This window comes from Cebus imitator, unplaced genomic scaffold, assembly GCF_001604975.1.
Source record: "Cebus imitator isolate Cc_AM_T3 unplaced genomic scaffold, Cebus_imitator-1.0 Scaffold377, whole genome shotgun sequence".
Taxonomy (NCBI): domain Eukaryota; kingdom Metazoa; phylum Chordata; class Mammalia; order Primates; family Cebidae; genus Cebus; species Cebus imitator.
The window spans coordinates 1,759,494-1,772,130 of NW_016107692.1; the positions used below are offsets into that span (position 1 = coordinate 1,759,494).

General features: G+C 33.9%; 1 protein-coding gene across 3 annotated transcripts in view; it reads left to right on the top strand.

The window, feature by feature from the left end:
* Window positions 1-12,637, top strand: part of ADGRB3 (adhesion G protein-coupled receptor B3) — a 756,499-nt gene that overhangs the window by 424,998 nt on the left and 318,864 nt on the right. For all 3 annotated transcript variants that reach the window (XM_017507539.2, XM_017507537.2, XM_017507538.2), the window contains one exon: window positions 6,260-6,303. In XM_017507539.2, coding sequence (XP_017363028.1) covers window positions 6,260-6,303 — 44 coding nt within the window. The remainder of the gene's footprint in view (window positions 1-6,259; window positions 6,304-12,637) is intronic.

Sequence of the window (12,637 nt, forward strand, 5' to 3'; positions counted from 1 at the left end):
CAAAAAAAAAAAAAAAAAAGAAAGACCCAACTGAGGTCTGACCTATGGAAATTGTGAGATGATAAATTTATGTTGTTCTCTGCTGCTGTGTTTGTGTTATTTGCAACAGCAACAATAGAAAACTATTATATCCTGTGTTAGAGTAATGCAAAATTAATTTTTTGATGATGAAAATAATATATACAGAAATACATTAATAGTGGCATTTAAAATCAGATGTACTGTAATACTAATAATACATTATTCAATGAAATTAATTAGCAACTACATAGTTTATTTTGCCTTAGCACTTTAGGGGTCTGATTAAAGGAATCACTAGTGAGAATGGTCCCTGTAAAGTGGTGGTATGATGTTAGGGGAAACTGGAAAATGTTGTGAGACAGAATCACTTAGGCAACCAAAACAACCGTGAGGAACAAGATGTTGATGCCAACAGTGACTGTGACATTTGCAGGCATACTGTGCTCTTGAAACAACCTAGCAAAACTTTCCTGCTGGCAGCTGATAGCCTAGAGCTATCACTACCCCTGACTGCCCTTGTCTCTGCAACAACCCCATATAATTATTGTTAGGACATATTATTGTATTTCTTTTGGATGTAATAGAAAAAGACATTGACTGTATGTTGTACCTATACAAAATCTAGTTAGTTATTTATTTCTTTATGAAAGTTATTTACCACTTTAATATTAAATACCTGAACAGTTTTAACTCCAGAAGATACATTTGTTTGCTGAGAGGTGCACCAGACTCTATGCAGCCATTATGGAAAATGATGTAATCACATATTGGTAGAACACTCTAAGACATATGTGGAGGCAATGATTCTCTTTGAAGGATACACATGTAAAAACATCCTGATGATAGTTCTACTTTTTACTGTTTCCCATATGACAAGTAGAAAGTATTCATCTGGAAACAATGCGGGTTAGTGATATATCTCAGAAATTAGAGAAGCAAGCTGTCATCACATCTATAAATATAGTGTCATCTGGTTAATGTGGGCTACTAACTACATAGCAGAAGTGACATTAACTATGTGCCCTCTCCTTGTATTTCAGTCAAATACCTTCAACTTTATATGAATAGCTATGTAACAAGGATGGGACTCGTCCTGATAAAAACAATATTCTACATTTCTCACTTCAGTGGCCTTCATGTAATTCTGCTTTAGCTAAAACCATTTTTTTTCACTCCATCGTAGTTTATCTGGAAAAACTACGATTTTCAAAGTGATGAGAATCCTCATAAGATCCATCCAGACTATCTACGTCTCCATACTCCTAAAAAATAAGAGTACAGTATTGTATTCTCAGTGTCTTTTCAGGCTTTTGGTACATGACAGCTACTCCTTAAAAAGTGAACATAAGACCCAGATTTAGCTCCTTCTAAGTATCATTTAAAATACTAAAATATGGAACAGTACTTACCATATCTTTGAGAAAATACTGAAGAAGAAAAAATCCAGGAGATTACCCCCTGTTGAGTTTGATGTTGTACTCTTTCACTGCCTGATTGCCTTGGGTGGTGTCTTACTCTTTTAGGGCCTGTAGAACTGTTCATATGTTAAAGGATATGACTCCGAAATGGGTCCCTCTCACTGATCAACTGTTAGTGACCTGTGATAGATTTGACTGTGGAAAAATTTATATCTAGTAATGTCTTGCTTCCCTTAGCAATTCCTGAGATTTTTTGAGTGTGTCCTTCTGAAGTAGGATTAAAATTATGAACAAGATATGAATTAGTCTTTTTCATATCCAGTTAGGCAAATTGGAAATATTCTTGAGGAATCCCCAAAATCTATTTGGGTAGTTATATACTATAACAACAATTAATCCTTAGTGGGGTAAGAAAGAGAGGATAAGCTTAGCAAAATCCAGATCGTTTTAAAGTAATGCCTTGCCATCTAAAATTTAGGAAATTAAAGAGAGACAGTGCAGTGTCGGTTGAAAATCTCTCTCTCATCCATACTCAAGGGTTCAATGTCCATCTCACTGAATGATGTGACAGAAAAATTCATTCTGGAACATCTGACTCAGAGCACTGAAAATGTTAAAATAGTTATGATGAAGTCATTGCCCTTCTTCATGCCCTTAGTTGCTTTGTCTATTTGCTTGCTTTGCCTCCACAGAAATTATTTTGTTTCAAGAGGGCTGTGAAAGGTACAAGAAAGTTCAGAAGTTTCAAGATTAGTAGTTTATTATGGCATATGAGCACCAAGCATTCAAAAGTATGAATAAAAACAAAGCAGAATAAACATGTTTTTTTTTTAAGCACTTGTATTTTTAATTGACAATAATTGTATTGATCTGTGGGGTACAGTAAGAGGTCTTGATATATGTTTACAATATAGGATGCTTAAATCAGGGTAATTAACAAATCCATCACCTCACAAAGTTTAAGTAGACAGGAGGAATACATTTAGTGATCTACTGCACAGAATGGTGACTATGATAATAGTGCATTGTATAGTTCAAAATTATGAAGTGAGTAGGTTTAAATGTTTTTCAGCATGTTATTTCTGCCATGTGTATCTTGAGCAGTGATTCTCTAAATTTGATGTGAATAAAAATTATGGAGAGGCAAGAGTGTAATTATTAAAACGCAGATTTCTACATTTAGCCTCAACCTAAAAATTTCTATAGCCAACGAATCTACACTTTTAGTAAGCATCTCAGTTTATTCTGAAGCAGGTCCAGAGAAAACACTTTGAAGACATCATTAAGATAGCAAGAGTGTGATTAGGATAGAATAAATAAATGGAAAAAAAAAAGAAAAAAGAAAAAAAAAGGATAGCAGCATATTCCTTGAATATATTTAAACTTTAAAACACCAAGGAAAACATAGAGAAACTTGATCATTTGTATTGTGACTTAATTGTGGTCTTTTCTGTAACCAACTTATTTCAGATTTCTGCCCAAAGATAATCTTACTGGTAAAGCTTTCTTAATAAAAGTGCCATCACTCTATTTTTCTAGTCTAACCTACTCACTGTGATTTACTTTTCATCATAGTATGCTACTATCTATATTATACTACACATTATATGTTTACTTGTTTATGTCCTTTCTATCTCTCCATTCCCTCATTGGTGCCTTACTCAGTAAACTGTGGCTAGTGATATTTATGTAAGCATTTTGATTGTACTGTTATAGGAACATTCCATGCCTATGTTTCTCATCTACTTCTATAGAACTATGACCTTTTTTCAGGGACAACACTGTTATTATACTTTAGGAGCATAGTATAGGGAGATATCAGCATTTCATAACAAGTAAGACCCCACCGCATCATAGGGCAGAAGCTTCAGGGAGGTAAGAAGGGCCCAGCAGGGGAGACCCCAAGAGGTATGACTACCAATGGGTTCCAGCAAAGGAGTCTCCTGAGAATCCACCTAAGTGCTGGTGATGTTGTAGGACTTTTTCCTTAGTTCAGCTAAGGGCTAGGTTCTTGTTACATGGCCATGAGAGATTAGGCTTGCAGAGACTTTGAAGGGTGAAAAAAAAATGGAATTTACTGGGAAAAAAGGAGAATAAAAGGAAACAGGGGAGTCCACAAAGCCAGACTCCTGCTAGCTGTCTTCCTGTCTCAGAGATTGAATCCCAGTTTCCACCCCAGAAGAGGAGGGGCCAGACTCTTCCCCTGCAAATGGTGGGAACATCCCAGGCTCACCCCAGTGCACATTCCTCCCAGTGCACAGGCCTGGAGGTTCTGCCAGGGATCCCCTTCCCACCTAGCTGTCTCAGTGAGAAAAGTCAACTTAAATCATCAAATAGGGCCAGACTGCTCAGAGCTGACTTTTGACCTTAGTGGGCAGGTGAAAACTCTTACCTTCTTTACCTCCTCTTCCTCACCCCTCTACTCCCCTGGCCTCTGGCAGAGTCATGCCCCATGTTTGCCCCAGTCCTTCATCTGCAGGAGGGAAGATGACAGTCAGGTTCTGTGTTTTGATTATCGTTTGTAACAGATCATTTTCAATTGCTAATGACATGACCATTGTAATTTTTTTTAAATTTTATTTTAGGTTCTGCGGTACATGTGCAGGTCATGCAGGGTTGTTACATAGGTGCATACATAACCAGGTGGTTTGCTGCCTCTATTCCCCCTTCATCTACTGGCATTTCTTCCCATGTTATCCCTCCCCACCCTCTACCTCCTCCCCATACTGTCCCTCCTCTGCCGCCCCCACTCCCCCTAGTGTGTGATGCTCGTCTCCCAGAGTCCACATGTTCTCATTGTTCAGCACCCGCCTATGAGCGAGAACATGCAGTGTTTGGTTTTCTGTTCTTGTGTCAGTTTGCTGAGAATTATGGTTTCCAAATTCATCCAAGTCCCTACAAAGGATATGAACTCGTCGTTTTTTATGGCTGTGTAGTATTCCATGGTGTATATGTGCCACATTTTCTTTGTCCAGTCCATCATTGATGGGCATTTGGGTTGGTGTGACAATCAAAGTCTGTTATTTAAGAGTGGCTCAAAACTTTGGAGTTTTTTTTTTCAACTTATGACTAAATTTCCATCCAGAAGCAAGAAAAAGACCATTTTACTAAATAAATGTTAAAGGAAGAGTGGGAAACAAAAACAAATGCATTTTCTGATTGCTTTAAAAAAAGAAGACAGACACCTTAAGTATGTGGTCTTTCAGGGATTTTTGAGAATAACTGGGATGCTACAACGTTGGAGTTTCTTATATGTCTCAATTAAAATGAATAATATATAAGGTTGGGGTGAATTTCATACATTTTAGTGAGCTTACTATTTATTTATGGCAAAAATTTAGAATGGACCCATCAAACAGCATTTAAAAAGGCATGTCTCCAGAAGATCTTCTCTGAACTTTCAAAGATATTGCTTTCCCAGATACACTCCAGTTATTGTATATTTGTAGACAAGACTGAGGGCTGGATCATAGCTTGCTGGCAATGAGGGACCACATCCACCTGTGGAAGGAAATCAAGGACTTGTTTCAGGACTGTATCTTTTAACTGCCTTGCTCTGTTAATTATTATTATCAATGACTAAGTTGGATGAAGGCAAAGATAATCATGTTTGTTTTTTTAATCCTGTAATGACACAAAGCTTAAAAGCAATAGTGGTTGTATGGGATGCCAAAATCAGGATTTTCAAAGCTCACCAGAGATTGCAATGTATAAGTAATACCTATATAGCTAAGGAAGAGTCTACCAAAATATCTAATACAATCTTAGTTTGCATTATTAGAAAGAGGGCACCTGAATTGGAGCGGCAGTGGTACTGCTTTGCTCTGTACAGGTCAGACACAAGTAGAATGATTTCCCTAAATGCACTTTAAGAGTGTGCTCCAAGAAATGGTTCATGTGGAGGATGAGAGAACTTGAAATCAACAGTGTATGTTTAATGGATAAGAGAAGGCTCTTCAGGCATATGACAGATTCTGTAGATACATGTATCTAAATACATTAGAACTCTTCAAAACAGAAATACATTGAATAATGCAGTGTGAAAACCCCATGGTATCATCTTCAAGGTCATGGCAGGTACTTAATTCACAATTATTGAAGTAAATTTAAAATCTAGCATTTTCACTTAAGCTTTCATTAAACATTATCCTATACAGATATGATATGTTAGGAAGATGTTGGTGCCTCACGCCTGTAATCCAAGCACTTTGGAGGCCAAGGTGGATCACCTGAGGTCAGGAGTTCAAGACCAGACTGACCAACATGGTGAAACCCCATCTTTTTAAAAAAAGAAAAAATAGAAAGAAAAAAAAAAAGAAGAAGAAGATATTGCAAGTCAAGAAACTCCAGAAATGGACACCTCTTGTCTCTAGGAAACATCAACTAGAAGCTGAAGAGGTGGTAGTGATGGTGGTTATACCTGTCATAATATAGGATATTTCACTGTGATTTCAATACTGTGAATACTATGATCTTAAAATAATCTAGCAACTAATGTTTTACAGATATAAATATAAAATCAAAATCATCAAAATAGGGACTTATGGTATATGAGAGCTTCACTTTAAATTTTCTGCAAAACTAAATACAAGTTAGGGTATTTGGAATAAAGATATTGTTTTCATAGAACTTTATAAAATGGGTCACTAAATCTATGAGAAAGGCAATGCAAATTTCTTATAAAAAATTGAAAAGAAATCATTAAATTTATCTCTTACCACAGGATAAGAAATCTTCCATTCTGTTTCTATTTCATATAATCCTTCAATCTTTTATATATGTACTCAAGATAGATGTATTCTTTCTCTGCTTTTTTTTAGGGTACTTTGAATCCCTATTGTGTGTTGTGGGATGACTCCAAAACGTAAGTGACAGATGTTTTCCTACATTACTCTGTGCTAAATATTCAAAGCACATTAAGTTATTTCAGCTGCCTGCTAGTTAACAGGAATATAAGTCAGTGGGATGTTACATTCAGAGAAAAAACATTCTCTCTTTGAATCTTCAGGACAGCATGATGAATGTGTTTGTGTGTAATGATGCCATCAGGTTACATCTCAAGACAGGATTGCATTACCTAATGTGTAAGGCACATTGCAATGCGAATTCCATGAGGATTTTTAAATGCTCTGATATTTTAGAATTTATAGAAGCTCGAATGCCATCTTAACATCTTGCCCTAGTAATTCAGCTTAGCATTGCAGAATAAAATAGCAAGTTCTATGGTCATTTGGCCAATACATTACTCACATGACCTTGAATCTATTATCAGAGAAATGCAATATTTATATGGTCCTTCCAATTTGCTTTGTTATAAAAACATTGACATTTAATTTTTAATTTGTATATTTTTGAATTCAGACAGAAAAAATAATTGCACTAAATAAATATGAGTTATTATTCCATGTTTTTATTTGTTTGTAGAGGAAATCACAGTATGTCTAATCAAAGCCACATTTATTTTCTTGATAATTCTATGATATTTTGATGTCTCAAAGAGCAGAAAAATCTTAAGTCTTGGTTAGACTTCTATACTGTAAATACTTATGTAGGTTACAACTTTCGTTTTTTGCTTTGGTTTGGTTTTGCATGGGGGGAGATAAATATCAACCAATCCCAAAAGCTAATACCACTTTATATCTATATGCTGTCAGATGAAGCACTGTATTGTTAGATTCCATGTATTCTAAGAATTTTCCTGGTGTTCTTCATCCCGAATATGATTTACATCTGAGGTTTTGTGATGCAACTTGTCTCTCACCAGGGAGTCTAGAAGAGAAACATTCTTAGAAACTCTAGGAAAGGATCAAACTCTCTGGCAATTTTCTGATTCTAGGATGCTGATGTAATTTAGATTATAATTAATATCAAACATATTTTTTTGCTATAGGTTCTAATATTCTGGGTATCCTCTACTTCTAGTGCAGTACAGTAGTGAAGTACAGAGAATTCCAACTTGCCCTGGTGATAATATGAGCTGGATAGCCTTACTGATGTCATTTGTTTTTTCTTTTTGGAACTTTACAGACAAATTCATGGTAGTAAAATTTTTGCAAGCTTTTTCTCTCTACTAATAGCCAGATAAAATTTGGTGGTTTAATCTAAGGTGCATTTAGTATGTTATATAGCCAAGTGAAGAATAAAATGCTATAAAAATGTAGTTGAATATTTTCTGCCCAAGAAACATGTGTCATCTTGAACTCCTGACTTTAGTTTCCATATCTCTGTGAATAATAAGCAACTTTGATATAGTTTTATTATCTTTTTACTGGGTAGATTCTGCTGCTTTGTTGATCTAAACAGGGGAAAGTATTAGTTATTCCAAAAGGCCCTTAGGATTATTAAAGGGACACTACAACAAGAGATAGTCCCTTATTTTGTGCCTCCTGTCCGCTACTTTTCATAGACAGTATACAGTGTTAAGTTGAATTTATGAAACTATTGGTATCTGAGGTCAGCATTCACCTTAGGAATCAATCATACTCCACTTTCCCTAACATGTGCCAATAACATCACTCTCATCCAGCACAAAGAATGTCTCAACTTTACAAAATTCAACTTTTAAGTTGTCCTCAAAGAAAACTATCTAGGGAGAGGAAGTGTGTTTACTTGTCTTTCAAAAAAGATAATCTCAAGGGATAGATATAGTTCATGTTTTCATGATATATCTGAAGAGTAATCAAAAACCTTGCCATTGCAACAGAGCTTCTTTCCCATCATAGTTTTTGCCAGATTGTTTCATTATTGTTTTTTCTGGATGAGCTTTAAACAATGAAGGTTAAGACAAGTTTATTTCGTTTCTTTACATCTGTTTTCTATTTTGACTATATTCATATATACACAATAGTTTTATTGATGTAATGATATTGAATTTGAGTATAGGTTCTCTAAGTATAATTAATAGTGAAGAGATAGTTCTACTTCTTTTTGTATACAGAAAAGATCTGACTTATTTTCAAGATTGCAGTAATAAAGTTCAAGTTAGAAGTTGTGCTTTTATTTTGGTTTATCTACTTGATGTTATTTTTAATTTTAAAAAATTTATTTTTAATTACGAAAGCAATGCATGAGTATTTTTTTACTTGTAAAACTTTAAGACAGACTGTTAATGTAAAGAGCCCCACTGATCATCACCGTCTTGGGTCTCCACATCCACCCCATCTCTAAGATCATTCCTATTTACATTTCGTTGTTCATAATTTTAGATATCCATTTATTTATGCATTGACATATATATGCATATAATATATGCATATTGATATATGCATATCTCCATGGTGATATATCTGCCCACCTAATCAAAAATGTTGCCCTGCTGTTCTCACATCACCCTGTTTTATAATTTCACAGCATGCGTTATTCTTTTTGTTTGTTCCATCTTCCCCCACTAGAAAATAAGCACCGTAAGAGAGATACTTTGTCTTTCTTATTCATCACTGCACTGTTGGTGCCTACTATACCTGTATATAGCATACTTTCGATAAATATTTATTGGTTACTTTTGTAAAAGAATGAATGTTTGCATGCGTCCTAGGTACACTTTCTATCTAAGAATTATTCCCATGTCTGTTTGATTTTATCAGTTGATAAATATTTCTAGCATTTATTAAACCTAACATTGGAAGTTTGACGGAAGAACGTTTCAGCTTGTTACAGTAGTAAGATCCATTATAAACAACTAATTTTATTTCCAAGGATAATCTATTATCCTGATTATCTCAAATAAAGGCATATCGTTTTACTATCATTAGACATAACATCTTTAGATAATTTAGAAACATAAATTTATTTTACTTTGACTCACTAATTAACAAGATATTGAAAATGCTTCATTGTATGTGATGCATGAAATAAATTCAAAGTAATTTTCTCACCAGATATAGGCTTATTTTAAATAGGAGATATATTTTCTTCAGTAGATGCAGAAAAGACCTTCAATAAAATTGAACACTGCTTCATGCTAAAAACTCTTAATAAACTAAGTATTGATAGAACATATCTCAAAATAATAAGAGATGTTTATGACAAACATATATCATATGAATGGGCAAAAGCTGGAAGCATTCCGTTTGAAAACTGGCAGAAGGGAAGGATGCCCTCTCTCACCACTCCCATTTAACATAATGTTGGAAGTTCTGGCCAGGTCAATTAGGCAAGAGAATGAAACAAAGCATATCTAAATAGGAAGATAGGAAGTTAAATGTTCTTTTAAAGTGGCTTACAAAGTTATCATTTGAGTGATTGATTATTTGCACATTCTTTGAGCTACTCTAAATTTGGATTTTGCATATTAGATCATGCATGGTGACTGTGTTTCCTGGAAAACCTATAATCCTTCCCTTAGACTAGCCTGTGCTCTTTATGGATCTTGTAACCGTTCATCTAATACTCTCACATCTGTGAAGAACTATGTTTGTTTTCAGAAAATGTTTGTTTTAATTGACTGAGGTTTTATTGTAACTTCTTAACCATGGCTTACTATGGCAAACAGTTTCATCAATCCATTTAATGTTTATTTACCTATCTTGTCATTGAAAACAAAAGCTTCTAAGGACTAGACTTCACCATTTTTTCTACATTTCAAATTGATTTATTGGAGTTGGGAGTAACAACAGTCACATCTTGACTGAGACTGACACTGGCTTATTTTCTCTCAAAGTTAAATAATTAAATTGAACTAATTCCTCCCCTTTGCTTACATTATCCTTACTTCTTCATAACCAGAATATCTTTCTCTCCCTTTGTCATTCATACTGAAAGTCAAAATTTCATTTACTCACAGTATAATGCGTAGCAAACATAAACTAACACTTCAACTTCATCTTTTTATTTCAGGGAAGTTGACATCATTTTCTTTGCTCTGTCAATGACTGGCATATTTATACATTAGGAAGACACAACATTGTATACCTTAAGAAAAATCTGTTACCTCTTAGAAATTTTAAACACTTATACAAAGTGTTACCATTATTGGTTAGTCAATATTTCCCTCCAGGGAATAACCAAATGATAAATCTTTTTTATATGGTTCTGTTCAAACTGGGATACAGTTGGACCCAACTAAGATGAACAGGAAACAATTTTCTTACAAGTGTAATACAGGAGCAAAAAGAACAAGAAAGAGGTTTTCTTGGAGACTTCATTTAAGCAATTAATAAAGAAATTAAGAATAGTAACCATGTAAAATAGTAATATCATGGTCTCATTGTTTGGAAAGAAATGTGGAAACACCCTTTACAGACTCACAATTACCTAACTTAAGACTTTTCATGAGCAGCAACTAAAAAAATAAAAGTCTGTATTAAAAATATTCTACAAGGTATAGCCAACACTCCAGTAGAAAACTATTTCTAGAAATTCCTAGTAATTCAATTAACCATAGACAGGATTTGAAAACTATTTAACTTCAAGAAGTGTTATTACTCTTGTAGTAGAGATTGGTCTGTTTAGAATATGTTAACATGTAACTGATTACATTATAGCAGTCATACTTTAGAAAGAAATCACAATTGTATGACAAACATCTGATATTCAGTCTTGTAAATTAACATTGTTATGTACAGCCTCTATGTCCACTATATGTTCTAGGTGCCGGCATGTTCCATTTTACTGAATAGTTCCTAAGGTCTAGTAGTTGTTCTTTTCTGTAGTTGGAATAGTAAAAAATAACTAATTTTGGCTGACACTTGTAATCTTGCCTTAGTAGATATATTTGCAGTCAGTATGTTGCAGAACTGCAGAAGCTAAGTTAAATTTTTGGAGTTCTCATCTGAGAAGTTAAAATTCCTTGAAACTTTCCATTATCCATTCAAGTCCAGTCATTAATTCTCTAATATTATAAAACTATGTTATGCTTTTTGTCCTTTGATTATATTCATACTGAAAGAAATGAAAATACTAGACCTTTATATTACAAAAATACCAGTCCTTATAAAGTAAAAATTACCTGATCTCCAAAAAGATGATACTTATGTCATAGTCAAAGATGATAATGGCAAACTTTCGAAGGGTTATTGGTTTACAGATTTATTGTGAATAAAATGTTTGCTTCTGTTTGAAAAGCAACCCTGCTCTTCTAAAAATATTACAAAAAGCAATAGAAAAATTATAATTTTATAAAAATAGAAATATAATTAAAGATTTATTGGTGAAGAACTAAATGAAGCTTTTACTTTTTGCTTTTCTGTTTATACTATACATTACTTTTTGAAGCTTTGTCATATTCACAATGTATGTTTTCTCATAAAGCCATTATAAGTATTTCAGCTTTCTTCAAATAATTTTTTCTTTTTAATTTCTTAAAATGTTAAAAGTTTTATTAGAATGTTTTAAGTTATGTCATAGATTTAATGGGTTTTAAATCTTAAATGCTTAGTTTCTTGAAGGTGTATTATTAAATTGTTAGCACAAAAACGATTCTTTTTTAACTGATAACGTTTACATAAATGCCTCTAATGTTATTAGCAGCCCATTACATCCATCAGCTTGAGCTATAAAGTTCCAGAAATGCTGCATCATGCCCTCAACACAAATTCTCTGGGCTAACATTAGGAATCAAATGGCACTATGCATTTTTTATTGTAACCCTACCTTGATCATCTAACACAGGGGTTTGCACACTATAGCCTGTGGCACAAATACAGACTGCCACATGTTTTTGTAAATAAAGTTTTGTCAGACACAGTCATTCCTATTTGTTTATATATTGTCTATTGCTTCTTTTGTACTACAACTGCAAATTTGAGTCACAAAAGAAATCATAATGTCTGTAACTCCTAAAGTATTTACTATTTAGTCTTTTACAGACAAAGGGAAAAAAAAGAAAAGAAAAGCAAAGAAAAACCAACAGCCCCTGCCCAAAACAGTGCTTTTCAGCACTTTTTATATCTTGGCACACAGAAAATCTTGATTATACATCATATTGAAGTAAATGAATGAAAATATTTGCAAGCAGGGTCAGGGTAGGATACTCAAAGCTAGAGAGGATCAGTATTTCCATTAGTTCTGGAAATTCTGTCACTTTTTGAAATATAGATTCACCCATAGTTTGTCTCATCCTCATCTGTAATACTGAATAATCTTGTTTCCTATCCTTTCCACCTCATAACCTCTCTTCCATAGTTCTTCTTTTTTCCCCTCAGTTATCTTTTTTAACTTACCTTTCAGTTCATTAATTCTCTCTTCAGTTTTGTCTAACC